This window comes from Hypoxylon trugodes, assembly GCF_022578975.1.
Source record: "Hypoxylon trugodes strain CBS 135444 unplaced genomic scaffold F4822scaffold_7, whole genome shotgun sequence".
NCBI classification, from domain to species: domain Eukaryota; kingdom Fungi; phylum Ascomycota; class Sordariomycetes; order Xylariales; family Hypoxylaceae; genus Hypoxylon; species Hypoxylon trugodes.
The window spans coordinates 2,874,792-2,902,462 of NW_026250022.1; the positions used below are offsets into that span (position 1 = coordinate 2,874,792).

The following is a 27,671-nucleotide window of genomic DNA, read 5'->3' on the forward strand; positions in this document are numbered from 1 at the left end:
GTAGCAATCATGATCATGATCGGATTATTATGAGGCACAGGAGGAATAAGGTTATTTTTATTCCTGGGGATTTTCAATTAGGTTCCATTACGTAAATGATCGGGAAAGACGTAGCACAATTACAAGATACGCCGCTGCATGGCTGATTTTATGGTTGTGCTTGCATAAAATAGGATAAGTGTCAACTTAATTCTGCATAAAATCGACCATATTCTTACATATCTTACAGCTCTTACTCTTATTCTTATTTCTTTTTCTAATTTATTATGGAAGACTGAAGGACAACAAGTATTCCATCAATAAACGGATATCTCACCGCAAATAATCGGTTGATACGCCGTTTCATTGAATATAACTAGACGATCTTGCCCCCTTTTCAGTGTTCCTGCATCTTCACCAGGAAAAGTTCGTCATCTGGGACCCGTGGATACTGGCACTGCCACGCTTGGTATTCCTTGGCCCTACCACAAATTGTGGTATCCGAGTGCGAGACATCACGCTGGAGATATCCTCGACAAGCGCCAGGTGATTAATATAAGCACGTAGCTGTGCTGCTTTTCTGTGGCTTAGGGCCCAACCCGATTGAGCCGGGGGCTACGTGTTGCAGCAGACCACTCACTAATCCACCGACATCACACATACCGAGGCTCATGAGTCGCCATTGGACATCATAATCAGCGAAGCCACGGTTGGTCCTGTGTCTCACAGTTAGGATCAACTATGTGTATCATACCTCAGAACAGATACCATATCTCACTTCCTCTAGTGGGACAATTACAAAGTTGCATTTCATAGGCTACTCGAAGCGAGCATGTTTCCCATAGATATCAATGTGATATTCCAAGATAGAAACTTGAACAATTATATACCTCTCTTAGGTTTTAGTCAACTGATCGAACGATTACAATACAACGACAAGAACAACCCATTCTAAAAGTTTCCCTTCGACGCCCCGTTCTGCTGTGTTACCTAAAGAGCAGGCCAATCTCGTATTTACTAACTGCAGAAGCCACCAACAGATCATTCGTCCAACACATACCCAGTTCACCGTGATTTGTTGATCCCACAGGGAACATTTGAGCTATTGAGTTTTTTTTCTTCTTCAATCAAAAGTGTGTGTCCAACAAGACTTTCGTGGGAGTAGCACAATAACAATCGTTGTCTTATCGGGTTCGGAAGCGGGCATTCTATGAAAAACATTATAGTCGCAAGACCTTGCCGAGTCTTCACAGCTTTTATTATATATCCATTTCAAGATGTCTCGTAACATACTCTTAACTTATGATCGATTATGCAACAAACGAACAACCTCTTCAACGTTCGCGTGTTTTATCTTGCCAAGCGTAGAACCAAACCAATGGGTTGACTTGGTGTACGCGCACATATTAAAAAAAGAAAAACTTAGGGAACTATTGATACCATTTCCTTCTGAAGATAAATTTTCTCATGAATACCTAGGTGGCGGGTGAGAATACGGGCCCGCGGACTTTCCTCTGCAATGCAATTGGTACAATACCAGGCCATCACTACTGCACGTCATATTTCATTGATTCTTGGACATGCATGGGCCTTCAAATTTTGACCAAATCGGACTTGTCTTCTCTACATTTTGGGGTTGTGGTACACCGGTATTATATAAAATTAAAGTCATGAAGCAATGTTCTCATCCGATCATGGTGGACTCATAAGTGGTCAGTTTCATGTACGTGTATGTTCTTATGTATCCTGTATGTATATCTGAAGAGCTGCTGCTTCCTTTTCATTTGAAAAGTTTGTGCCAGCCCATTTGCCAATGAGTACTTGGCCATTCTTTCGTTTAACTCAGTCGTTCATGTTGATTGCATCTGTTTTTTAAGGTCTATCGCAAAATGCGCCCCTATGCGCCAATACCTTTTACCCTGGTGTTTTATCTTGCGACTTCCTCAGCCTCCATATTGCCTTCGTGGTTTGGACCTCGCGATGTATCTCCGGACCTAACTTGTGGGAATACAGGATCTGGGATAGCGGGTTATACATGTCCTGATAACTTATGCTGTTCTCAATATGGCTATTGCGGTAATTCGACCGATTACTGCTCGACCGGTTGTCAAAGTCAATTCGGTGCTTGTGGTGGGTCCGGCGGAAGTGGCGACGGTGACGGCGAAGGGGATGGAGATGGAGATGGGGGCGGCGACGGAGGTACTTCTCCCGATTTGACTTGCGGGAAGACGGGCGCCGGGGTAAATGGTTATACATGTCCGTCCGGAATGTGTTGTTCACAATAGTAAGTATTTGCGGGCGGGTATTTACTTAGAATTGATGTTGAGACCTTCGCATAGTGGATATTGCGGTAGTTCGACCGACTACTGTGCAGAAGGATGCCAGTCCGCATTTGGGACGTGTGCGACTGGTACCGGTACTGGCGGTGGCGATTCTAGCGATGGACGATGTGGTCCGGATTTTGGGGATGTGGTATGTGCCACGATGGAGTGCTGTTCTTCGGCCGGGTATGTGTGCTTCGGTTCTCCAAGGTGTGTATTTACTCATGCATCACTATTAGGTATTGCGGCACGACGGCCGACTACTGCCGCGCTCCGGATTGCCTTTTCGACTATGGACCGGCTTGCGATGCGAACAAAGTTCCCAGCGGCGCCAATACATCGACATTAACCCGGTCTACGCTAGGTAACATTGCGGTCGGCGGCGCTGGGATCTATGACTGCAAGAATGAAGGTGAGGTTGCTCTGACTTTCGATGACGGGCCTGCTCAATATACGAGCGATCTCTTGGATCTCCTGGCGAAGTATGAGGCGAAAGCCACGTTCTTCATCACCGGAATTAATAATAATAAGGGGGAAATCGATGACACAAGCCTCCCGTGGCCTTCTGTGATTCAGTAAGCGTAGTTCCTTACGGCAATTGACGAGGTCAACCTTTGAGCTGATGTTTATGACTTTAGGCGGATGCATATCGATAACCATCAGATCGCATCACACACCTGGTCACATCCAGATCTTAGCACTCTCACATCGGCGCAGCGAAAAGACGAGATGATCAAAAATGAGATGGCTCTTCGCAATATCCTAAATTTTATACCGACTTATATGCGGCCGCCATACAGCTCCTGCACACAAGCAAGTGGCTGCGAGAACGATCTAGCCGCGTTGAAGTACCATGTTATCTACTTCGATCTCGATACCATGGATTATCTCAACGACTCTCCCAGTTTAATCCAAAACTCCAAGAACAATTTCGATGGGTACTTCCAAGGGAAGTCGTCCAACGCAAACGATGCTCTAATCATTTCCCATGATATACACGAGCAGACCGTTCACAATCTGACCGAATATATGCTCCAAGGTCTTCAGAGTCGTGGCTATAAGGCGGTTACTGTAGGGGATTGTCTCGGCGACCCGGTCGAGAACTGGTATAGGCAGGTTACGTAGGTGGTGGTTCCGTATATGCTTCGTATGTCTGATATAGCTGGAGTTCGGGTCGATTCGGCGTTTAAATAGGGGCTATTGTCAAGTTGGGTTTTAGTTATACAAAGCCAATGGACTTGGTCCTATACGTTTTTGACATCCCATATAGAACTTCGTCACGGAGTGGTTTCTACCTGTGCTTGGTGTTTTGTTTTTGTGTTAGGCAGGAATGGTCAGTGCGCCCTACCTACCTTCACAACCTACATGGAGAGGTACTTAAGACGGATACATAGGGGTGTAGTCACATAGACTGCCGAGGCAGTTCCCCTGGTATACCTGGCATTTGATCTAGTGAGGCAATATAGGGGCACTTAGGTATGCTACTTAAAAGTTGGGCCGAGCCCTGGCAACGAATCTGGCCGCAATCTAAACGTTAACGCAGTACTGCTGTCTGAAATGGTATTGAACTTACCACGCATGCATAATCACCCGAGGCAGATATCACAAGTACTGCGCTTAGGCGTAAATCATATAGTACAGTGCGATACATGCCTTGCTCTGCCAGGCAAGGCTCTAAATTGTACATATATACGGAGCATATAGGTTCAGCTCGAGTATGGACAACTCTATGTGCCCTTGCCCTTCTTGTCTCTCCGTTTGCCCATGTTCCGCGGTCGCGGAACCACAACCCACTTGTTGGGGTTGCTATTTCTCCGTGTCTTGAAACCACCTTTTGCCTATGATCGTGGGTTAGCATAAAAAAGTCTCGACATATATCATCGAAAGAATGAGCATATCGTACCGGTGTACCCCAAGGACTCGTTGGGTTTCTGTTACCCTTTGATTTACCACGACCACCACCGTGAGGGTGATCCACTAGAAGTTACTGGTTAGTGACAGATTCATCTTCTCTTGTTATGCGCTTGTCATACCTTTGTTCATCGCCACACCACGTACCGTTGGCCGAATGTTTAGCCATCGACTCCTACCTGCCTTACCAAGCTGTCGGTAGTGGTGGTGGGGGTTGCTGGCGACACCAACGGTCGCGCAGGCGTCCTTGCTGACTCTTCGAACTTCTCCACTCTGCAGCTTCACAGTAACATATTTGCCAGTCATAACCCTAACACCATCTTCTCTCACCTCTTCATCCTTACTCTCGACAACGGCAAAAGTGCCCGCACTTCGACAGAACACAGCACCTCCTTTCGGATGGGACCCAATGTTAAACACAGGTACACCAATGGGAATAAGGTGTAGCGGTAGGCAGTTCCCACGGTGGGCTGTTTTAGCCGCTAGAATACCAGGATCAATAACTCCACCCATACTCTCGAGAAGATCTTGAGGGATACCAGATCGGAAACTCTGGAGTACATCGCCAGCTCTCGTACCCTCGGGGGCTATTATGTATGTCTTCTTTCCGGTAGCTTCCTCGTTCAACAGCGCAATATGAGCACTTCGGTTAGGGTCATACTCGATTCGTTCGACGAGATGAGGTCCTGAGATCCAACGATGGAAATCTACTGTTCGTATCCTTCGCTTTGCACCACCACCACGATGTCGGACTGTAACTTTGCCATTATTGTTGCGGCCACCCTTTGCCATACCCTTCTTGGGGAATGTTAAGGGAAGAAAGGGTCTGCCTTTCCATAAGTGATCGTTGATAGGTCGCCTTAGATGTCGTTGACCGGGTGTTCTAGGCTTATAGATGCGCATTATTACTGTCGACTCCTTTCCAGCTTGAGATTTAGCTGGAGTATAATCCCTTGCCGGCTTAGGAGGTGCCTGGTCATCTTTCGGGATAGAGGGTACATGATCGACTGCGGGATCGGGAGGTGGTGCAGCCTCGTGGATTGTCGCATAACTCCGGAGGGCGAGTATTGAGGAAGACGGACTTTGACAACTCGTCAACGCCCTCCGAGTAGCGAGGGAGAATATCCGTGGTTGTAACATCATATCATGTCACAACCAGGAGTGATGGGTTGTCGGTCAATTGGTGGACGCTCAGCAAACAAGAGCTGATTGAACCCTGAATGCGAACCAAAATTTAGAAATCGAAGCTATTCAGGGATTCAAGTTAATCCGAGAAAAGAAGTGGAAAGATGGTGGTCAATGCTTTAAATGCCGAAGTTTTACCTGCTGACCTAATGAAGAAAAGTCGGTGCAGTGTGTATTCACAAGTTAAATGCGGCTGAACTAACGAACTGAAGAATTTACGAAATGATGATTGGCTGATTCAGCCACAGCTTGCTAGGAACACGGGATCACGTCAATGGATTGGTTAAGATGAAGCGGATTCTCCAGGTCAGTCGCGCCCCGGCCAATGGAAACACCGTTGCCCCGCCGTTTCCAGTGTTGATCAAAGCGGGCCGGTGGGGCCAGTCACGCTTCCAAGGAAAAAAAAAAACCAGCAGGTGCGGGACCGTAACAACCGTTGTCTGGTGGCAGCAAGGACCTTCCGCAATTCACGGCATAAGGTGGTCTGTTGTACTCTCGTACCGTGTGGGTTTCCCAGATCGCGTCTCTCTTTCTCAGAGGAGCTCTCCCGCAATTCTTTTTTCCTTGCTTTTCTACATACAAACCAACCTCTCTCTTCTTTTAACATTCACCACTTTTTCCCATCCTCCCATTGTCAAAACTCGACCAAATTGACATTTCGAAGGATTCTTCACTCAATTCTGCATCCCTACTTCCGGAAAACATATTCACCTGTCTTACCTCAAGAGCAAATAGCTCTTTCAATATCAATTGAAATTTCCATACCAATTGACTCTAGTGGCTTGAACTCACGTTCTGATCTCTCGCGAGTACCCACGTACACGCGCAGAGCTGGAGGTATCGGTGACCTGGGCCACCTAGGGAAACACCTACGGTGGGCAGTACGAACAGGGGTTATTTGCCCTGGAAATCACTAGGGACCACTAAATCGCGCTAGCGATACCGTGTACTGGTACGTGCGAACACACATCCCTCACGTCAAGCTTACCTTCCACCTTTTCCCTCTCTCCACACTTGGTGCTTTCAAAACCTAATTCTCCAAAAGCCAAACATTGGCTGTACTCCCCCAAAACATCACCGTCCTTCTACCCATCAACAACAACAAAAATCTCCCCTCTTTTTACCTTTCACTTTCGCATTCACCTCGACTTCTCTTCTACTTCTTCCTCACTACTACTCCATTACCTTAATACCCTTTGCTACTTTCAATCAATACCATCCTACAACATTTTGCAAATAGCATCACGTCTTCCCAACGATCCCGTTACATAACATTCATCCTAATACAAACTAGCTTCTAATGGTGGAAGCTTCAGTTTGTTGACACACCGTCTCCTACATTTTCACTTTAGTCAGGCAACTATCTGGTAAGCAAAGTTACTCTGTATTCTCGTTATTCGAGCTACCTGTTGGCTCGCTTATCTTGAACACGTTCACCGGGGAGCATTGCGCGTATTTATATTGTCTGATTCGTGCACCGCTTTGACTGTCATCTTTTTCTTGAATTCACGAAGGTTTGAGCGTTTACTAACAGCTCTCTAGTTCCTGACTCGAAGTCTAATTACGTATCATAAAAGCGTTTAATCCAATATCAAGATGCCTCCTGTAAGTTTCACCGGTTTACCTTTTTTAGCTATGACATTTTTGTCAGCGAACTCACGTTCGTTATCGCGATTTTTCACTCCATATCGCGTCAATCAAAGCAATCTAATTAGACTTTCATAGGGACGTCCCGCCCGTTCAACACGCGTCGTTTCCAACGAGAACGATGAGAATTCCACGCGTATGACGCGTGCTAAGGCAGCTACCCTTAACGTCGATGTCACTTCTCAAGCCACAAAGCAGCCTCTCCAATCCAAGAAGTCAGCAGTCAACCTCAACCCTGCCGCCCAGCGAAAACGCGCTGCTCTCGGCGATGTTAGCAATGTCGGAAAAGGTGAAGCAGCGGAAGGAAAGAAGCCTGCAGCCGGAAGCAAGGCTGGCTTGGTCTCCAAGGCCGCACAACCTACTGGTGTTCAGAAGAGCCATACTCGTACCGCATCGACTCGATCTGCTTTAGGCCCCAAAGATGCGAAGAAGCCTGAGGTGAAGCGTGCGGGTTCTGGATCTGGTGCCATCGGTGCACATAAGAGGAAGGTCACTTCAACCACTATCAAGCACGATATCCTTGAGGAAGAGCCGGTTCGTAAGAAGGCTCACACTCTTGAGAATGAGCTTAAGAAGCAGGACCGATCTGATTCTAGCTCAGAGAAGCTGGATTTTGAGAAGGCGTCTCTCAAGGAGGCTGGCCCCTACAAGGAGGACGTTGCTGTTGTGCTCCCCGAAGGTGTTAAGGATCTGGAGCAAGATGGCATAGATGATCCTCTAATGGCTGCCGAGTACGCCCACGAGATTTTCGAATACCTCCGTGACCTCGAATGCAAGGCGGTTCCCAACCCACAATACATAATACACCAAGACGAGCTAGAGTGGAAGACGCGAAGTATCTTAATCGACTGGATGATTGAGGTTCACACTCGATTCCACCTCCTTCCCGAGACTCTATTTCTAGCCACGAACATAATCGACCGCTTCCTATCTCAGAAGGTCGTCCAACTTGACCGCGTACAGCTCGTGGGCATCACAGCTATGTTCATCGCTGCCAAGTACGAAGAAGTCTTATCCCCCCATGTGAGCAACTATCGAATGGTTTCGGATGATGGCTTTAGCGACGCAGAGATCCTTAGCGCAGAACGATTTATTCTGGAGACTCTCAACTACGATCTAAGCTATCCTAACCCTATGAACTTCCTCCGTCGTATCTCCAAGGCGGATGACTATGATATCCAGTCTCGTACGATTGGAAAGTATCTTATGGAGATCAGCATCGTCGACTACCGATTCTTGCAATTCCGACCCAGCCATGTTGCCGCTGGTGCCATGTATCTCGCACGGATGATCCTTGACCGAGGTGAATGGGTTAGTACTTTTTTCTATGCTGATTAATATCATTAATTCGTTGGCTAACTCGCTTTAGGATCCGACTATCGCGTACTATGCTGGATACACTGAGGAAGAGATTGAGCCCGTCTTTGAGCTCATGATAGATTATCTAGCTCGTCCCATCTGCCACGAGGCCTTCTACAAGAAGTACGCAAGCAAGAAGTTCATGAAAGGTATTTCAATCATCCATGTTCCCTTTAAAGACATCCCACTGACAACATATAGCTTCCCTTATCACACGCCAGTGGGCAAGGAAGAATGCGCCTATCTTCGGCATCACAGATGTTAAGATATCGGTGGACGAGCTGTCGCAACTAGATTACTAAAGCCTCTCACATTCAACTTCTACATACACAACATAACGATATTCCTACATTGGGAACCTTGTGCAGGGCTAGGATACCCAAGGTCTCATTGGATGACGGCCTTACGATAACAACTTGCATGACGTTCTCGGCCTATGACTCATAATCTTTCGACCCTGAATTTCGGACCTCCAAAGTAGGCGTTCAACGTCTTAATTCGGATGTCCAATCTTCTCCAACGCCCATGGAAATCGTCGACTTGCCCGTGATGCAAGTGAACTTTTCAACCGGACCACCCGACCGTCCATAGCCTGCGGCTATATCGATTGCATTTTTCGCGTTCTCCCTTTTCACTGCGTGCTACGCATGCGCCCCCTTAGTATAGGGTTCGAGGCGGTCAGAGTTGGTGGCGTTTTGATTTATGAGTTCTCCACAACTACTTCTGCTCTCACAAGCTGTGCTTGAGCTACTGGGTTTCTAACAGATCTAGTATCATCATCATCGAGGAGAGCCTTGTCTGTCTATGTCTGCTGATCTTCCTTGAGACACAGGAATAACCAAAGTTAATCGCAGACAAGACGGCTCCGGAGGACCTATAAATGTGTACATATTCGTTAAGTGTTTTTGTTGGTGGCGTTTCACGGACCAAGGGATGGCAGCAATAAAACTGCGTTGCATTAATCAGAGTTATTGATTTCGGGTTTTTCATTCTTAGCGGATCTGCATGTGATTGTCGCAATATCGTTAGGCGAGCGACTGGACCAAGGTGATGATAACGGGTCGCACTTTAAGCAGCAGGAGTTGTGAATAACTTAGTCTTTCCTTATCACAAGTTGACGAATAAGAGGGAACATTGACACCAACTCCTGGGACTAATGCCTAAGTGATCATACAATCCCATGACAGTAAAGGGGATCACCATGATGGCGTCTAGTATTGTAACTGGTGTACTATTAGTGTAGTACAACCTATGTAGTACGAAGATGAAGCCTGTAAGTTAATTGAGTAGGTCTAGTCGGCAGGACTCTGGTGTCACCGTCATCTTCTAAGAGATATGAGGTCCAAAGCACATAATAGCTATTTTCAAATTCTTCCTGCTAAAGCTGTAGATTCATCATCCTAGGTAGGTGGGTATTATCTAGTCCCGTTTCCAGCATATTATCTGTCTACTACCTTAGGTATCCATTGAAATGTCACAACAACCCATCTTACACATAATCAACCACTTTTTTTGCTGCAATACTATACCATTCTCTTTTCTTTTTTTTTTTTTTTTGGCCTGCACAGGAATACTCGCGACACTCCTAACAGCCACCTTTTTGTCACATTAGTCATAATAGCAACCAGAGCTATTCCAGTGACATTCACGCCCCAAACTTGACTGAGCAAAAATCCAGACTTAAAGTACATATCTACATCTCCCATTATTTTCATAACAGCGATCCAGATAATTGTTTTAATTGGCCACGCTCTTGGCAAATACCCACACAAGAGGTGTCCATTTTACTCAAATTGGTTAGTTGGATCTATATATTATTTTCTGTTTCCTATTTTTAGTACTCATCTCCTCCTGTTCCAGGCTGTCGGGTCAGAAGCGTCTTGGCAAACGAGCACGATTGGCGATATTTCTCCTAATCGGGAAATTACCGATGCTTAGGTATTTATCTACCTCTATATACTCTCACAACTCCTAGACCTTGGAAGAAATCATTGTGTATTATTTCATCATACCGCAGGTACAGCCGTTAATATGATATACTATAATGAGTTTCTTTAAAACTTAGAATGTACTTACTAATGAGGTTTGTCGTCCCGTAGCGTTGGGTTGTTTTATAGGTACTTGTTCTCAATACGTTCTTTAACTTAGATTTTTACCTTGTCATCTTAGCAATACGATAAGCATCCCAACTGCAATTAACACAGATCAGTATTCCCCGGGTCCGTACCGTTTAACTCAAAATGAACCTAGCAATATCGTCCCGCTGACACTTTATATTTAAGTTTTTTGTCCCAGTAGCCGTTATAACTTCCTTTCTTAGTTGAAGCACTAAGCGTATCACTAAACTATCACTAAACATATATATACTTCAACTATCTCAATCGGACGACAACAGCATACTTATGTACGTGATAAGACGACTTTAACTTTGCAGAGAAACTGATTAAGTCCTTAGGCATCCAATAAATAGAATTTAGTAGCCGTTTAGCTATCGAAACACGTCCGCTGTTTGCCTCAAATTTCTAAAGTGACTACACGTATGCTCTAGAAAAAGTTCAAATAGAGGGTACGCAACAGTCCTAATAGGAATTGAACCTAAACCTCTATCTAACCACTGATGCAGTATGTGCTCCTTACTATTTATACCTTTCCCTTCCCCACTCACATCTGCAGCTCTTCTACTATCATTATCATAATTTTCCTTCGCATCGCTCTCTTCCTCTCTAGTACGCCAGAAAACTTTGACGCTGAGACGTCCTACATTCAGACCACCCAACATAACACCAGCACTCAACATTAATAAATATGCCTGAGCAACAAACCAACGGAATGGAAGGCGGCCTCTACCCCCCGAAAAAGATCGTACGGGTTGTTATCGACCTCACGGAAGATGCTAGGTGCTGTGTACACTGCCAAAAGGAAACTGTGGAGCCCGAAGACGATGATTATATTATAGAGGGCTCCGGAGGTCGGGACTACGTGAGTTACCTACCTAACATAAGGGATGTGAATCATTGCTAATATATTTTAATAAGCCGGTGTGCGCCGAATGTGTACGAACTGGACAGACCGGGAGCGATAGCAGCATCGACCTAAAAAACGTCCGCAAGATACACGGACTGCGCGATCCTTGCTCAATTTGCAATCGTACCATTGACAACCCCTCGAGGCCGAGGTCTTGCGGTAGGTCGTATATTTAACAATGACATCTGTGGTTGCTAACTTCTATGACAGGGCACGTTTTCTGTCAGAACTGTCTTTATTCCGCCAGGGAGTACCTTAGCTCATGCCCAGCTTGTCGTACCCCATGCTGCCAGGAGCAGCACTGCAAGTCTAGTCGTTGCGTTCTCCCGGTCAAATCACTCAAGCCAGATAAGCTTAAGCTTATAATATTAACGGAGTGGGTAAAAGAATCGGAGAACGTATGAACGCGGGCGATATTTTTTTAGATTGGGAATTCTATGTTTTGATTCAAGATCGGGGATATTAAAGCACGTTCGGATACCCATATAACTTGTTGGGGGCGTTGGATATGGTTCGCATAGCTCACCGAGTTGGCTACTGCTCTCGGCTCTTGGATGAACCTCTAGGGGTGATAGACCGGAAGCTTGGGCTCACGAACCTTCATCTCGCATTGTCTCACAGTTCCTAAAATTTTTTAAACCTAAGGTAGTAGAACCATCATCAACCGTATTTTCAGTCCACTCTAACCAAAAAAAAAAAAATCTAGTACGAGAAGTATAACTTGTTACCAATGCAACTCTTGCCTTATAAAAACCCGCCTCTCCATGTTCTCTCTCCCTCTCTTTCTTTCCTCCTACAACACTTCTTCTCAAGTTTCACTCTCCACAACTACCACAGAAGAAGAAGTTCACCACCAAAAAAACTACTACAAAAAAACCACCACCAAAAAAAAAAAAAAAAAAAAAAAACCCCAAAAAAACCAGACCTTCAGCATTTTAACATGTCTGAAGAAGCGCGCCAAACCTCGACTGAGCATTCGTCGCAAGACGACCCCTCCACCCTGATTAATCGCCGGAGGGTCGTCATCGACCTCACGGAAGACCTCAAAAGCTGTGCCAACTGTGCCGAGGATATCAAGGACGCGGAGTGTGACTATGCCCTCCACATAACCGAACGCGTAAGTTAATATACCTACTTATATCAGCGGGAGCCTCAGCTAATCGTACATTAGGTCGTGTGCTCCAACTGTGTCGGCTAGGAACGCAACGGTTATGCACACGGCGGACCCCTAGGCAAGAAAAGGGTTCACAAGATCTTCGGATTACGTGACCCTTGTTTGTTATGTGGAGAGGCATTAAGATTGCCGACGCGCCCTGCCGCTTGTGGTAAGTAATATTTAGTTTCGATGTTTGATGACAAGCTTGCTAACATGGATGATAGGGCAAGTCTTCTGTGACGGCTGCCTCCGAGAGGCTCGACAATACAGCAGCAATTGTCCAGCCTGCCGCACAGCCTGCTGCGATGACCGTCAGTGCAAGAGGTGGACTTGCCTGCGTCAGATCAGGGTGCAGGATCTGGGAAAAGCATCACTCGTTTGCATCCCAGAGAGAGCCTCTCGTCGCGATTGGATCATGGCTTGGTCCATGGGAGGATTCTCAGCGAGGTGTTGGGGTTACTACACTGGTGATGAGAATTAGCGACTTGTTTGACTGGGGTTTATGAATTAGTCTTGTTGATACTATGAATAGGACACCAGCGATTCATACACCAATTAATGGTCTTGCTTAATTTATTGTGCTAATTGTGTAAGAACATAAGATGCTTAAGCTAACTCTTATTTGCCTGCCTTCTTCAGACATACTCAGTGGCTTTAGGTAGGTAATTAACAACGTCGGAAGGTAGGGCCGGGAGTTGAGAAGCACTAATGAAGCTATCAACAGCTCAAGACCCACGTCCTAAACTAAACTTGGTTACTAACTACCCCGGATTTTCTCTCAACTGGTAACTTTATTTAGACGGATACTTGTAAGAACTATTTGGTAGATTTATCATCGCAAAGATGCCTTGAATGGTCAACTTCATCACCACTAGATGAATGGCCGCTATATGCCTGCAGTCAGGACTTACGCGTTACAAGTATTCACCAACACCGCCCTAACCGCGATTCTGTTCTGATGCGATCGTCAATGTGGAGAATCCGGGAATAGCGCGTAGCATCCGGGGCAAGACCAATTTGCGGCTCAACCGCGTGTAACGGTGTCAGCGACGACGTGGTGGGGCTTCTGTCAGCCCTGTAGGGCGCACAAGATGGCCTCTACCTTCCGATGACATAAGTTTGGCAGGATAGCCTGTTTGACGAGCTAATCTTACCTCTAACTCCTGTTCTTTGGTTGTCGTTTCGAACGCAGCGCAGTAATTAAAAGGAGGCGGCGTAAGCAGAAAATTAGGGAGTCAATCAAGGCGAGACGACGAAATTGGAAAAGCAATGTGGATGACATTCTTACATTTTGGATAAATATATTGGGAATATATAGAGACAAAAGCCCAACTCAATCTGCCTCATTCGGAAGCCAACATCGTGGTATAAAAATAAGATATCGTACAATTTCGAAAATGACTATCGCTCATAACGGATCATCGAAGTAACTCACTCAATCGCGCCGAAACAAAAAACAAAACCCGCTAAAGCTTGCGCACAAATTCGCCGACCTTCGCCGCAACCTCCCACGCGCTTTCTTCGAAACCCAATAGCCGGCCAGTCAAGAGCGTATCATGGACCGCGGCATCTTCGATATGCAGTTCCACAACATTGCCGGGTACTTTGCTCATACCATCCGCAAGCCCTACGATTTGTCCGTAGAGTAACTCCGCAGTGCCGGCGTTAATAAATATGGGGACAGGAGTGGAAAAAGGTTTGAGTGAGGCCGTGATGTAAGGGTTAGTCCTCTCGTCGGGTGCACCGTTGCCGTAGGTGTGTGCTCCCCAAGCGGGGTACGACGTCGGGATGAAGTCAGTGGCGCGGTTGTCCTTTATGTGGTAATCAAAGGGAGCGACCCACGGGGAGAGCAGGACAGCGGCTTTCGGGTACGGGGCGCCGATCTCGGTGCCATATTCATGGAGGTAACGCAAAAACGCCGTTGCGAGGTTGGCACCAGCGCTATCACCGCCTATGACGATTTGGTTCGCTGGGATGTGGTGCTCATTTAGGAGGTAGAAGTAGGCCGACACTGCATCTTGTAGTGCGGCTGGGAATGGGTTTACGCCTCCGTACTCTGAGAGTCGGTATTGTAGAGAGAAGAATGCTTCCGCGCCTCCTTTCTCGAGGAATTTCTTCGCGATGGAACCAGTTGACTCGTCTCGCCCGTCACCTTGGACGAACGCACCTCCGTGAAAATAGAGTACAACGATCTTTGAAGATATATCCGCCTGTGGAGGGTTGGGATACCAAGTTCCTCCAATTGTCGCAGGCTTTACACTTTCAGAATGAAGTGGTCCTTGGTAGACATCCAAGGTAGATGGCTTCACGATTTGAAACCTCTCGTCCTCCTTACCCTGTTCCAAAGTGAGTGTTTCTGTAATCCCAATGCGAGATGTCATATCAAGCAACGGTTGTAGAATGCGCGTCATGAATGTTTGCTTCGCACTCCATTTTGAATTTGGCCTGAAAGCAGGGATTAGTGCCACTAAGGTATAGTACGGTAGGCGTGCGATGATTGTGCCAAAATATGATAACTTGTATACAAATCTCAGTGGTTGATATGATATCAACGGGAAATTTGGCGGGTTGGCCATGATGCTCGAAGCGGTATCACGATACCACGACGGTGGTCTTCGGAGGAACTTGACGATGAAAAATTTTCCGCCTGCCTCGGTTGGCGTCTGGGCATACAATGAAATTTGCTTTTCTGTTTGCTGTCCACGGCACGGATACAGCGGAAGTGGGGAAATCTGCAAGGCGTGTAGGATTCCTCGGCGACCCCCCTGGATGTATGTATCTAGTTCTCAACAACAAAGGAATAAAGGGAGAAGAAATCGGGGAAAAAGGAGTATATCCCCATGGGGATGTATAAAGATGCTAATGGTATACCTACCCATCCTGCCGGTTTTCATTTTAATAACGATGTCTTGGTTAACACCGTGCGCGTCCCGGTTGTCAATGCGGTTGGATGCGTGTTGGTTACTAAGAGACCGGGGGTTCAGCTCACTTTGTTGTGATAATCATATCATGGATACCACTCTACACCTAGGTGATCTACGGCGTGTTTTAACAGATGAGTAATCTGAAACATATCTTCTTGATAGCCTCGGGATAATATTATTAGGGGTAGGGTTGGTCTTAGGTCAGGGTTAGGGCTTTTACCTCACGTATCACGAGTCAATACATCAAGCCACTAAACGGGATTATAAGACGAAAGCCGAGATCATTTCAATAATATCAGTAATCCTCCCAATGTATCGGAAGCGGGATTGAGATCCCGCCTTCTCCCGTCCGTCGGGTAGGTACCCTCAATGTACCTAAAAATGAATCCTCCCAAGAGCTTCTTTCAGACCAGAATCAATCTTGTAGGCCATTCTATTAATTCGCGAATTCGGGCTCGGCGTTTCGAAGAAGTGCGAGAGATGGCGTCTAGACATTTTGCTAAAGACTAGGCTTGAAGAAGATAGATAGTTTCGAGTTGAGTTATCCTCTATTAATAGTAGTAGTAGAGCCTTGGAATCTAGCGTTACATCGGGCTCCGTATGCCGACAGGTAAGGAAAATTGTTGCGATACGATGATTTGCGAGAAGGAATCTCCACGTGGGATTGCCTACTCTCCTCACACGGCCCGGCCCCCACCCCCATTCAGCTTCATTTCGGTCACATCTTTTTAATCTATTACCTGCCTACACGAGAGGCGTCGCGAGGCTTGCGCGTAATAGATAAATCATATTTAATCTATGGCCGATGTAACTCAATGCACTCCTATCACCAACTAGGGCGACGCCGCATGTATGTACCCCTCAGCCTACAGCGTTTGTACGACGCGAGGCTCATTTTTCTGGTCATGGCGACTTTATGTTGTTTCTATACGCCATGAATCTAGGAAGTACTATGCGAAGCGCAGTGCCGGCCTGGCGGCCTAGGGGAACTTCTGTACCTACCTAAGGTCCCTGTAGGATGAAGGCGACGCTGCGAGTCTGCCCTACCAGTTACACACCAAGAAAGCCGGCTGTCTTAAGCGACCGCAGTTAGCATGTGGCTATCTACTTGACCGATTCTGTACCTAATATAGAACTACCAACCACACGCTACCATGCCGCAGACGGACCGATGAGTCTTTCCGAGATTTCATGATAACATATGAGGTATAGACTTCTTAACACGAAAGATCCTTCTCGCTCTCCACATTTCTAATGCCGAATGGTAGACGCTTTTCTGATACAGCACTGCCTCACTTCTTAGCCAAAGGTGTATTGCTCTAATTTTGATGCGAGTTACGAATACTAGACAGCTACATTGCAATTCGGTAACCATGGGCTCTATCGACGTGACAACTCCAACGTCCGTGTCAGCAAGCACGACGCTATTCCCCACCGAGTCTGTGAAGGACCGGATCAGGGGCCAACAACCCGATCCAAATCGGTCAAAGAATCTCTCAGTTTTCTATCGCAACCTTGAGGAAGCCCTGGATGGTCGGCGTGCCCTTTACAATCTACGCCAACATGTTCTCAATGACTGGCAGACGGGAGATCAAATCGACTTTGCTTCCAACGACATTTTATCATGGAACGCTAGCGGTGCTCTGCGTGAGGAATTCCTCTCTATACTAGCGCAACATCCAGACTTTTGCCCGGGATCCGGCGGCTCGCGGGTCTTGGATGGGCATTATGAGTATATGGATCAAGCCGAGCGAGATATCGCAGCTTTCCACGGAGCGGAAGAGGGTTTAATCTTCAACTCCGGATTTGACGCTAATCTCGCGATATGGTCTGCTATCCCGCGACTTGGAGATGTTATCGTATATGATGAGTTGGTGCACGCTAGCTCACATGAGGGTATGGCGCAGAGTCTTGCTGCGTTGAAAGTCGAGTTCCCTCATAATGATATTAAAGGGTTTCGCAACACTTTACTCTCCATACTTGACTCCCAGCCCTTGATCAAGCGCGGGAAACGCACGGTTCTGGTGGCTATTGAATCAGTATACAGCATGGATGGCGATGTCTCTCCGTTGGAGGAGTTCGTCGAAATCGCGGATGATGTGTTTCGTGAACACGGCAACATCCAATTCGTCATTGACGAAGCGCACAGTACTGGATTGATTGGTCCGAATGGCTCTGGCCTTGTATGTGAGTTAGGACTTGAAGATAGGATCGCGGTGAGACTACACACATATGGCAAGGCTATGGGAGCGAGTGGTGGTAAGTTCACCCGATTATGCTTACGACATCAATTATTGATACCCATAATATAGCGATCGTACTGGGCTCTAAGACGGTGAAAGGGGCATTGATGAATTTTGCTCGGTCGAGCACATTTTCTACGTCACCCCCTTTTCCTTTCGTCGCTGCTATTAAAGCAGGCTACAATTTACTAGAAACTAGCGAAGCAGAAGAGGTAAGTAATCCGGAATTAGTTTTTACGCATAAACTAAAGGGTGTGTAGGCTCGAGAACGCGTTCAGACGCTTGCGCGACTCTACTTTGAATTATTGACGTCGCATCCGACTTGGCAAAGCGCTCTAAAAAGAGGTCTCCTATCTGTTCCTCTTTCGGAGAATTGGGAAGATCGCCCCTTTCTTACGCAAATATTCACTGTATTCACACGCCCAAAATACTTATATTGGCTATATTTCCATATTCTGGCCGCTGGATTTTGTGTGTGGCCCATTGAGCACCCCGCTGTACCACCTGGCCAAGGTCGAATCAAAGTTTCACTTCATGCTGGAAATACTGAGGAACAAGTTGAAGGCCTTGTGAATGCGACTTTTGAGTGGGTGGAAGAAGTTATGGCGATCGAAGATGGTAGGTTAAATGAGAATGTAACGAAAGCGGCGGGTCGAGTTTATGACTGGATGAGAAGCGAGGGCCTAAGCGGCTTCGGATTTGTTTAATCTACAACATTAGAAACATTTACGAAGGTCGTTAATAATCACAAAATTTGTAGTGTAGCTCTAGATTCCGCAATTTCCCCCCTGAACGTGCCTTGTGTGTTTACAGTACTACTGGCTGGATAATCCGGTAGTGTGATTTACGGCACAAAATTGTACCATAACAACGGACGGGATTCAGGTCATGTACCTGCCTCCTTGATAATTCAAGCTAAACCGAGATTATCAATTTCTGGTAGATTTAAGGATAGCGTGCTCGCTCAAAGATGCACTTCATATTGCTCTTCAGCCGCTCCAATCTAAATAAATAGATCTAGAGCAGTTGTCATGCGTAAGTAGCGCGATGTGCCGCGTCTAAGGAGGGAGGCCATGAACTGGTCGGCTAAGGTCGGAGGATCATCAATGTAACCCTATGTACGCCCAGCGCTTGTACCTATGGGATTTCACCAGAGTAGCAGTCGCGTGTTATTTCTATGTTGAGGGGCGCTAGACTTATCAATTATACTTATTGAAGAACGATAGATAGTTCCGAAAGACACTATAACGTGTAAAGTTGGCCATCCATTCGCCAATGTTTATTCTAGGATGTGTTTATATTCATCCATTATCACTTTCCTATTCATGTAGCCAAGGATTGGACTGTCCCCTTGCCTCGGTGTCAAATGTACTGACCAACTATTCATGTACTTAGACTTTGGGTTGACATGGTAAGGCGTACACACCTTTAAGATGACCAATCTAGGGAGGCAAGTACCTAAGTATAGTCTTAATACTCAGGGGTAGAGTAAACTGCCGTGTACCTAGGTAGTCTCTATATCCACTAGAGCTGATATATAACATAACCGGAATCATAACATTATAAGGTAAGACCGATCGACTTTCTTCATCTTGGCTCTGCAAGTGCTCCGTCATTTACATCATGGAGCCAATAGCAATTACCGGGTTTTCATTCAGGCTCCCCCAGGGCGTTGAAGACGAGTCTAGCCTGTGGGAACTCTTGGAGAGCAAGAGGAATGTTATGACAACATGGCCTGAGTCGAGGGCCAATATCGAGGCTTTCACTCAGTCAAACCCTCACCAGGAGAATGTGGTATGACTTCGTCCACTATCAAATCAGAATAAGTCATGGTTAACATATAGTTATAAGCTTAAAGCGAAAGGGGCACATTTCCTTCGGGAAGACGCCTCGGCGTTCGATGCTCCATTCTTTTCTCTTACCTCAAAGGAGGCTTCATCTATGGATCCTCAGCAGCGCTTACTGTTAGAAGCTACCTACGGAGCTTTAGAAAATGGTGGGCTTCCCCCCGCTAAGCAATGACTCCCTTACATTTGGCTTGTAACTTACAGTTGAGCAGCTGGAATTCCCCTCGAAAAGGCCGCGGGAACGCAAACGGGGGTATTCTCAGGGTCAATGGCGGATGATTACGCGAGGATCATCGCCAAAGACCCAGATGAAGCCCCTACCACAGCCGCCACAGGTGGCTCCCTGTCAATATTAGCTAACAGGCTAAGCTGGTTCTTTGACCTGAAAGGTCCCAGCGTTCAGGTTAACACTGCATGTTCTTCGAGCATGATTGCAGTAGACCTTGCTTGCCAGTCCCTCAGATCAGGGCAGAGTTCCATGGTACTTACTAACCAATGAATCAAACCGCTTGCAGGAAGTGCTAACTTACCATCAGGCGCTCGTAACCGGATCGAATGTTATCCTCAATCCTGAAATCTCTCTTTACTTATCGAATATGAATTTCTTATCTCCAGATAGCCTCTCTTATAGTTTTGACCACCGTGCAAACGGATACGGAAGAGGAGAAGGTGTTGCTGTAATAGTACTAAAGAACATTAGTGATGCCATTAGAGATGGAGATATGATTCGGGCAGTCATTCGAGCGACAGGATCCAACCAAGACGGATATACCCCGGGGCTCACGCAACCAAGCGCCTCCTCCCAGGAAGATCTCATTCGATCAGTGTACAAAAGTTGTAATCTTAGCTTCGAATCAACGCGGTATGTGGAGGCTCATGGTAAGTTTCTCTCTATCATTTTGTATGGCAATTCCAGCCTAAACGAAAACCAATAGGAACCGGCACACAGATCGGAGACTCGACCGAGGCAAAAGCTATCTCCCGAATATTCAGGAGTAGTCGTTCCAGAAAAGAACCCCTATATCTGTAAGAATCCCGACCTCACTCCTCTTTAATTCTCTAACGACTTTCTTAGTGGCTCTATTAAAGCGAATATAGGCCATTTAGAAGGTGCAAGTGGTCTCGCCAGTATCGTTAAGTGTGTCATGATGTTGGAAAAGGGTGTCATAGCCCCAAACCCCCTATTCGAAAAGTGGAACCCCAAAATCAACGCCAAGGCGAACCATCTCGAGGTATGTAACCTAGGTACGAATTTTCGTTGTGCTTATGTCTCATATTAACCATTTAGGTCGCGACAACGTGCGTTCTGTGGCCATCCAAGGGTCTCCGGCGGATTTCCGTGAACTCGTTCGGCTTTGGTGGATCTAATGGTCACATTATCTTAGACGACGCGTATCACACGCTCCAGGCACTAGGTCAACGCGGAAATCATCGGACGTTTGTTCAAGAGTCGCTTGTGATTGAGGAGCCCATTAAAGTAAATGGACACAAGGTGAATGGCCACAGTAATGGAAACGGTACTAATGGCACTTCGGTCAACGGCGCAACACCGAATGGAAAGCCGACAGTTAATGGACACGCCCACGTGGAAACTCCCGAGTCACCATCAAAGTACGAACTATTAGTCTGGTCGTCAAAGGATGAGGGAACCCTCAAACGGGTATACGAGCAGTATACCCGGTATTTCGAGGAGAACGTATTCGGATCTCGAGATCGGTTGAGTCGACTCGGATACACACTAGCTGCGCGACGGAGTTTGATGGCATGGAGAACCTTTGCTATTGTCGATGCCGAAGAAACGGATTCGAAAGCCAGCTTTTTATCTTCGCCTTACGTTCGCTCGAGCCAAGACACAGGGCTGGCTTTCGTGTTCACTGGCCAAGGTGCACAATATGTGAAGATGGGATTGGACCTCCTTCACTATCCCGTCTTCCGTTCTACTATGCTCAAAGCGTCCGAGATCTTTTATGATCTGGGAGCTACTTGGTCCTTATTTGGTAAGGAATCTCTGCATTTCTTATGCTTCTGTGGGTGCACAGATAGCTGACAATAACTTCAAATAGACGAACTTTACGATGGTAAGAGGATCAACGATCCTGATCTTAGTCAGCCACTCTGTACTGCATTGCAGGTATCCCTAGTTGAGCTACTTAGAAGCTTCGGGATTATACCGGCGGCAGTGATCGGACATTCTTCCGGCGAAATCGCAGCTGCTTATACAGTTGGCGCGCTCTCCCTGGAAGCAGCATGCAAGGTTGCATATCACAGGGGTAGACTCGCTAGACGATTGGTTTTATCGACGCCAATTCGAGGCGCGATGATGTCTGTAAACCTCTCAGAAGATAAAGCCAATTCCTATTTAGAGAAGGTAGGCGTTCTTGACATTCACGTCGCTTGCATCAACAGTCCGTTCAATGTCACCCTTTCTGGGCCGGAAGCTTCTATCGATCAGCTTCAGGAGCACTTAGAAAAAGAAGATATTTTCGCCAAGAAGGTTAACACGGGTGTCGCGTATCACTCTCCCGCTATGCAGGAAATCGCTTCTGAATACCTCTCATGTCTGGGGCGCCTTGAGCAGCGGAAAACCGATAGCGATAACATCGCAATGATCTCCTCTGTCACTGGCGAGACGATATCACTGAATAAGCTGCTAGACAACCAATACTGGGTCGATAATCTGATTTCCTCGGTCCGTTTCGTTGATTCACTACGCTATCTAGTGCTCGTGGCTCCCAAAATAGACGGACTAAAGAAAATATCGAATTTCCTCGAAGTTGGTCCGCACGGGGCACTCCGACGGCCCATCGGCGATACCCTTGCCCAGATTACCGATAAAAAGACGTTTGAGTATACTTCGGTATTATCTAAATTCGAGTCGCCTTTGAAGACTGTCCTAGAGGCAGCAGGGCGATTGTTCGTCCGCGGCTACCCAGTATCCATCACCGCAGTAAATGGTCAGGAGTCAAAGAATCAGCCCTTCTTAGTGGATCTTCCAGTATATCCATTTGACCATTCGCGTACATATATGCACGAAACACGCATAAGCAAGGAATGGCGCCTGCGAGAGCCGTCTCCAAGGAACGTGCTCGGAGTACGTGCAATGGATTGGAATCCGCTCGAACCGCGCTGGCGTAAAATGCTAAGCATCGAGGAGACCCCCTGGATTGGCGACCATATCGTTGGCGATGTCGCGTTTTTCCCGGCCACGGGGTCTTTGATGATGGCGGTAGAAGCTGTAAAACAGATGGCCCATACGCACCGAACTATAACGGGATTCCTACTCAAAGAAGCTGTTTTCATGAGTCCGATTATCGTCCGCCCGGAGGCTAAAACAGAAGTGGTTACGCATCTAAGGCCTTTACAGAACGTGTACGAGAAATCGTCTTTCCGTTCCGAAGTCCGCATTTTCGCACTAGCAGATGGTTACTGGAGTGAGTGCTTAAACGCTACTATCCACATCGAATATCAGGATGCTCCTGCGGAAGTTGATGGTGGCCACGAAATTCGTGCTTCGGCGGAGGCTTCTCTCCAGGGCTATGAGCAAGCGAAAGACGCGTGTGCTAAGTCCATTGCTAAAGATGACTTTTATAAATGGCACCATGAGCAAGGTATCAAGTACGGCCCAGCCTTCGCGCGAGCAGAAGACATCTTTTGGGATGGTAGTGAACTCAGTGTAGGTCGCATCGATGTAGCGACCGCCGACTCGTTCGAGGGGATTGCTCATCCAGCCATACTTGACGCATCGTGTCAAGTGTGTTTCGTCGCCCCCTCCGGCGGTATGTCGAAGTCATTACCGACAATCGTGCCCCACAGGATGCAAGATCTCTGGATATCGGCGACGGGATGGCAGTACCCGCAGACAAGCCAGGTCCGAGTATTTGCGACATCAAAGCCGAAGACCTTGGTTCCTGGTGTAGATTGCGCATTCACAATTCTAGGGGATGATGGTTCCACATTGTCGCATTGCAAGCGCCTTGAGATGTTACCGATCGTTGGAAATGAGACGACTAGTAAAAATAAGAATGATCTATTTCACGGGATCGACTGGAAGCCCCAACTATCCTTGCTTACTCCAAGCCAACTGCAGAGTTACTGTAACGCAAATACCTCAGCTTCGAAGGAGAGCGATGAGATTTCATGGGTTAATGATTGGAATAAGTTACAACAAGCTCTCCGTGCTGCTGCACGTCTTACTATTCCCCAGTTGCAGGAGACAGACTGGTCGAAAACGCCCTCGTACATGAAGGAGTATGTCTCTTGGTTGGAACGAGAGACACAAGATACAGCAGACCCTGAAACCAATGAAGACCTTCCGGTAGAATTTGAGGATCTTTTGAAGACGAGACCCTCATGGAGCAGTTTCATTGAAATTGCCCAAAATCTTGTTCCCATTGTGCGAGGAGAGGTCAGTGCTGAAGCGCTCACCCATGGATTATTCGACGGAATCGCCCGGCCCCTTGAAAAAAACGAGTTCGCTTCCTTCGTGGAGCTCTTGGCACACCAAACCCCAGATCAAAAGATTCTTGAGGTCGGGTCTAGTAGGGGAGCCGTGACTAGTCGTGTACTTTCAACGCTTTGGCAAATCGAGGAGCGTAACGGTGGTATCGCATTCTCCGAGTATGTCTATACCGATATCTCGACTACCCAGTTCGACCAATTACGGGACCAATTCGCCAAAAATGAGGAAAGATTTTCTTCTAAGTCTCTAGACCTAGAACAAGATGTCACCGCGCAAGGATTTGAGGCCGGCACGTACGATACTATCTTCGCCGGCGGTGTTCTACGTACTGCCAAGAACGTAACCGGCACCCTTCGCAACCTCCGACGCCTCTTGAAGTCTGGCGGTCACATCATACTAAATGATATTACAGTCCCTAACATCTTCGCGGTGGGTTTTGGCTTCGGGGTCCTGCCCGGTCAAAATCTGTCTCGCCTAGCCATTACCGAGTCCGAATGGGAGACTGCCCTCCAAGAAAGCGGATTTTCGGGTAATGATTTAGTCATTAGGGATTCGACGAATGATGCAGCACATCTTAGCAGCGTGATCGTCGCGTCAGCTAAAGATGATTCAAGCCGTTTAGCAGAGGGTTCCGAAATTGTTGTCGTTATTGATGACCAAGACAAATATCAACGAGACCTGGCGTTATCCTTTGAGAGCAACATTGTCAATTCTTCGGAAAACCGCCCGAAAGTTATCTCGCTCTCGCAAATCGGTATTGCGGAAGTGCGCCCGACCGATTATGTCGTCTTCCTTGCGGACTTGAATGGATCAGTTTTGTCTCAGACGCCAGAGACCACCTTCAGGAATATTCAAAAATTGATCCAACACTCTAGCAATTTGATCTGGGTAACAGCAGTACAGTCCGGATTAGGTGGCGTTGAGTCGTACTCTGGATTGAAAGACGGGTTCTTACGCACACTTCGTGCAGAATTTACTAACAAACGCATTGTTTCCCTCTCAATAGAAGGCAAAGACGCAGAAGAACCACTCATTATCGTAAACCATGTTACCAAGATCCTCAACACAGTGTTCGGCGCAGCCTCGCCGCCCGAAGTTGAATATGTGGTGAGAGATGGTCTACCATTAACTGGTCGATTAGTCGAAGACAACGCTCTGAATGAAGAACTCAGCTCCTCCACCAGCGCACGGCCGCGGACTGGCCCGTGGCTGCCTGGTCCACCACTCAAATTAGAGACAGCAGGTCCGGGATCGCTTGAGACACTACGATTCGTCGAAGACGGTGATTTTTACGCCGATCTTGGCCCGACGGAGGTAGAGATCGAAGCCAAGGCTTGGGGGGTCGCCTTCCGAGACATGTTTATTGCCTTGGGGCGGCTGGAGGAAGACGATTTCGGTGCCGACTGCGCTGGTGTGGTGACACGAGTAGGATCACAGTGTCAGACCGTGCGCCCGGGAGACCGTGTATGCATGTTTTCAGCCGGCTGTATGCGCATGTGGCCGCGTTCAAACGAAGATGGTGTTGTCAAGATTCCCGACGCGATTTCTTTCAATGAGGCTTGTGGGGTGATTAGTCCTGCGATCACAGCTTGGTATTCGTTAGTCGAGGTAGCCAGGCTACAGAAGGGGGAGAAAATACTTATCCATTCGGCATCAGGTGCGACAGGGCAGCTCGCGGTCCAAGTTGCACAACTTGTTGGCGCTGAGGTGTTCGCCACGGTCGGATATAACCATAAAAAGCAACTTCTCATCGACAGCTATGGAATTCCTGACGACCACATTCTGTATAGCAGAGATCCAAGTTTCGCCAAGGGGATCAAACGTCTCACAAATGGCTACGGCGTGGATGTAGTACTCAATTCTCTAATAGGCGAAAGCCTACGTGCATCGTGGGAGTGCGTCGCGCCGTACGGGCGATTCATCGAGATCGGAAAGGCGGATATCAAAGCGAACTCTTCATTACCGATGGCATGCTTCGCCAAGAATGTGTCTTTCTCGGGAGTTGATCTCCACCACATCCTGGTCCACCGAAATGACATCGGGAAGAAGCTCTTGCTCAAGGCCATGGAATTGGCTGAACAAGGCAGCATTCACTCACCGACGCCATTACATGTGTATAAAGTTTCGGAAGTTAGCGAGGCGTTCAGATCATTTCAGAGCGGGAAGAATAGCGGACGAGTAATTGTCCAGATTGATCGTTCGACTAAAGTACAGGTACGTAAATACTATCCTAGCGCCGACTTTTAATTAACCTATGGTAGAAGTACCTCACTCATCGCAGGACGTGGAGCTTCGATAGCGACTCTACGTACCTTGTCGCCGGTGGTCTAGGTGGTATCGGGCGATCAATTCTGAAGTGGATGGCCAAGAAAGGTGTTAAGCACCTCATGGTTCCTTCGAGATCAGGGGTTACAACAAAGGCGGCCATTGACACAGTCGATGAATTAACACAACAGGACGTGAACATTGTGACACCGAAATGCGACGTATCTTCACCGACCTCGCTCAAGCAGGCCCTTGAAGAGCACAACAAGACTATGCCTCCCATTCGCGGATGTATTAATGCTACCATGGTCTTAAACGTAAGTCGACTATCGCGCACAATATCAACAGCTAGATTCTTCTGACACTTTCTAGGATTCGATATTCGATAATTTGACGCATACGCAGTGGGAACAGACTGTTCGCTCTAAGGTCCACACCTCCTTGAGCCTACATGCCGCTCTGCCAGAAAACCTTGACTTCTTCATCCTCCTGTCTTCAGTTTCGGGTATCCTAGGAAACCCCGGTCAATCGAACTACGCGGCAGGCTGTACATTTCAAGACTCATTAGCTCGATATCGTAACTATAACGGCCAAAGAGCGATATCCATCGATCTTGGTGTAGTACGGGCGGTCGGCGTTGTTTCCGAAAACGAATTGCTCCAGAAGAAATTCGCAGGGTTGAAAGACTTCGCCCAAATTGGAGAGGATGAGATATTGGGGTGTCTTGATGTCTGCTGTGACCCAGAGCAACAACAGTTCTTTTCGAGTGACCCGAAGCGAAGCCACATTGTCATGGGAATTGCTACACCTGCGAAACTTATCACTCACGGGTTTGAGCCAGCGGAGTTTGTCCAGCGCCCTCTTTTTGCGCGATTCAGCCGGCCTGTCGGTATGTCCCAGAACTCGGGTTCATCGGACAATGTCAATTATGCCGCCTTGTTTCGGCAATCGGAATCTGCCGAAGAACGAGCTTCCATCGTCGTGAAGGCCCTCGCAAGGAAACTGGCACGGGCGTTATCAATTCAACCCGAGGACATTGATGCAGAGGCAGACCAACCACTCCATGCATTCGGAGTGGACTCACTTGTTGCTGTTGAGCTAAGGAACTGGGTCGCTAAGGAGTTTGCAGCAGATGTAGCCGTTTTCGAACTGATGGGAGGGAGATCTATTACAGCTGTCGGGGAGCTAGTGACTAAGGCGAGTCAGATTCAAGTGAAGAAGGCTGACTGATACCGGATCACATATAAGGAGCGTAGGCGGCCAGTTTCTAGTTCTAGATATAGATTTTAAATATACTCTCATATCGTTGTTTTAGACTATGTAAACCCGTATATATAACAGCTTTTTTTTT

The 27,671-nt window shown here is 47.2% G+C and overlaps 7 protein-coding genes across 7 annotated transcripts; 5 read left to right on the plus strand and 2 right to left on the minus strand.

Annotated features, from left to right (window-relative positions):
* Positions 1-1,868: 1,868 nt before the first annotated feature.
* Positions 1,869-3,861, plus strand: F4822DRAFT_445087 (carbohydrate-binding module family 18; the record flags this gene model as incomplete). Its single annotated transcript, XM_051463335.1, has 4 exons — positions 1,869-2,263; positions 2,319-2,486; positions 2,540-2,875; positions 2,939-3,861. 4 exons carry the CDS (start codon positions 1,869-1,871, stop codon positions 3,423-3,425), a joined length of 1,386 nt encoding a protein of 461 aa, XP_051312733.1. The 3' UTR covers positions 3,426-3,861.
* A 1-nt stretch (position 3,862) lies between these two features.
* On the minus strand, positions 3,863-5,521 carry F4822DRAFT_330786 (ribosomal protein L2). The gene is made up of 3 exons (XM_051455643.1): positions 4,334-5,521; positions 4,204-4,277; positions 3,863-4,138 (listed from the first exon to the last, which is right to left on the minus strand). The coding sequence occupies exons 1-3, from the start codon at positions 5,352-5,354 to the stop codon at positions 4,028-4,030; spliced, it is 1,206 nt and encodes a 401-aa protein (XP_051312734.1). The 5' UTR covers positions 5,355-5,521; the 3' UTR covers positions 3,863-4,027.
* Positions 5,522-6,612: 1,091 nt separating this feature from the next.
* F4822DRAFT_331044 (A/B/D/E cyclin) lies at positions 6,613-8,927 on the plus strand. The gene is made up of 5 exons (XM_051455646.1): positions 6,613-6,763; positions 6,939-7,001; positions 7,122-8,354; positions 8,413-8,551; positions 8,604-8,927. Exons 2-5 carry the CDS (start codon positions 6,993-6,995, stop codon positions 8,702-8,704), a joined length of 1,482 nt encoding a protein of 493 aa, XP_051312735.1. The 5' UTR covers positions 6,613-6,763; positions 6,939-6,992; the 3' UTR covers positions 8,705-8,927.
* A 2,280-nt stretch (positions 8,928-11,207) lies between these two features.
* On the plus strand, positions 11,208-11,830 carry F4822DRAFT_431828 (uncharacterized protein; the record flags this gene model as incomplete). The annotated part of the gene is made up of 3 exons (XM_051461539.1): positions 11,208-11,381; positions 11,438-11,585; positions 11,637-11,830. The coding sequence occupies 3 exons, from the start codon at positions 11,208-11,210 to the stop codon at positions 11,828-11,830; spliced, it is 516 nt and encodes a 171-aa protein (XP_051312736.1).
* A 536-nt stretch (positions 11,831-12,366) lies between these two features.
* F4822DRAFT_431829 (uncharacterized protein) lies at positions 12,367-13,063 on the plus strand (the record flags this gene model as incomplete). The annotated part of the gene is made up of 3 exons (XM_051461540.1): positions 12,367-12,543; positions 12,625-12,751; positions 12,807-13,063. 3 exons carry the CDS (start codon positions 12,367-12,369, stop codon positions 13,061-13,063), a joined length of 561 nt encoding a protein of 186 aa, XP_051312737.1.
* A 967-nt stretch (positions 13,064-14,030) lies between these two features.
* On the minus strand, positions 14,031-15,290 carry F4822DRAFT_331063 (alpha/beta hydrolase fold-3 domain-containing protein). The gene has a single exon (XM_051455647.1). The coding sequence runs from the start codon at positions 15,156-15,158 to the stop codon at positions 14,049-14,051; it is 1,110 nt and encodes a 369-aa protein (XP_051312738.1). The 5' UTR covers positions 15,159-15,290; the 3' UTR covers positions 14,031-14,048.
* Positions 15,291-16,879: 1,589 nt separating this feature from the next.
* F4822DRAFT_438048 (uncharacterized protein) lies at positions 16,880-27,550 on the plus strand (the record flags this gene model as incomplete). Its single annotated transcript, XM_051462469.1, has 13 exons — positions 16,880-17,153; positions 17,190-17,765; positions 17,819-17,961; positions 18,010-18,450; positions 19,601-19,745; positions 19,809-20,077; positions 20,133-20,475; positions 20,532-20,622; positions 20,672-20,828; positions 20,885-21,593; positions 21,660-26,269; positions 26,317-26,637; positions 26,693-27,550. 13 exons carry the CDS (start codon positions 16,880-16,882, stop codon positions 27,548-27,550), a joined length of 8,937 nt encoding a protein of 2,978 aa, XP_051312739.1.
* Positions 27,551-27,671: the final 121 nt, after the last annotated feature.

Coding starts and splice junctions, on each gene's coding strand:
- F4822DRAFT_330786 (XM_051455643.1), bottom strand. CDS start 5,354: ATGATGTTACAACCACGGATATTCTCCCTCGCTACTCGGAGGGCGTTG. Junction 4,278..4,333: donor TGGTGTGGCGATGAACAAAG/GTATGACAAGCG, acceptor AGTAACTTCTAG/TGGATCACCCTCACGGTGGT. Junction 4,139..4,203: donor CGAGTCCTTGGGGTACACCG/GTACGATATGCT, acceptor CCACGATCATAG/GCAAAAGGTGGTTTCAAGAC.
- F4822DRAFT_331044 (XM_051455646.1), top strand. Junction 8,355..8,412: donor TCCTTGACCGAGGTGAATGG/GTTAGTACTTTT, acceptor AACTCGCTTTAG/GATCCGACTATCGCGTACTA. Junction 8,552..8,603: donor AAGCAAGAAGTTCATGAAAG/GTATTTCAATCA, acceptor GACAACATATAG/CTTCCCTTATCACACGCCAG.
- F4822DRAFT_331063 (XM_051455647.1), bottom strand. CDS start 15,158: ATGGCCAACCCGCCAAATTTCCCGTTGATATCATATCAACCACTGAGA.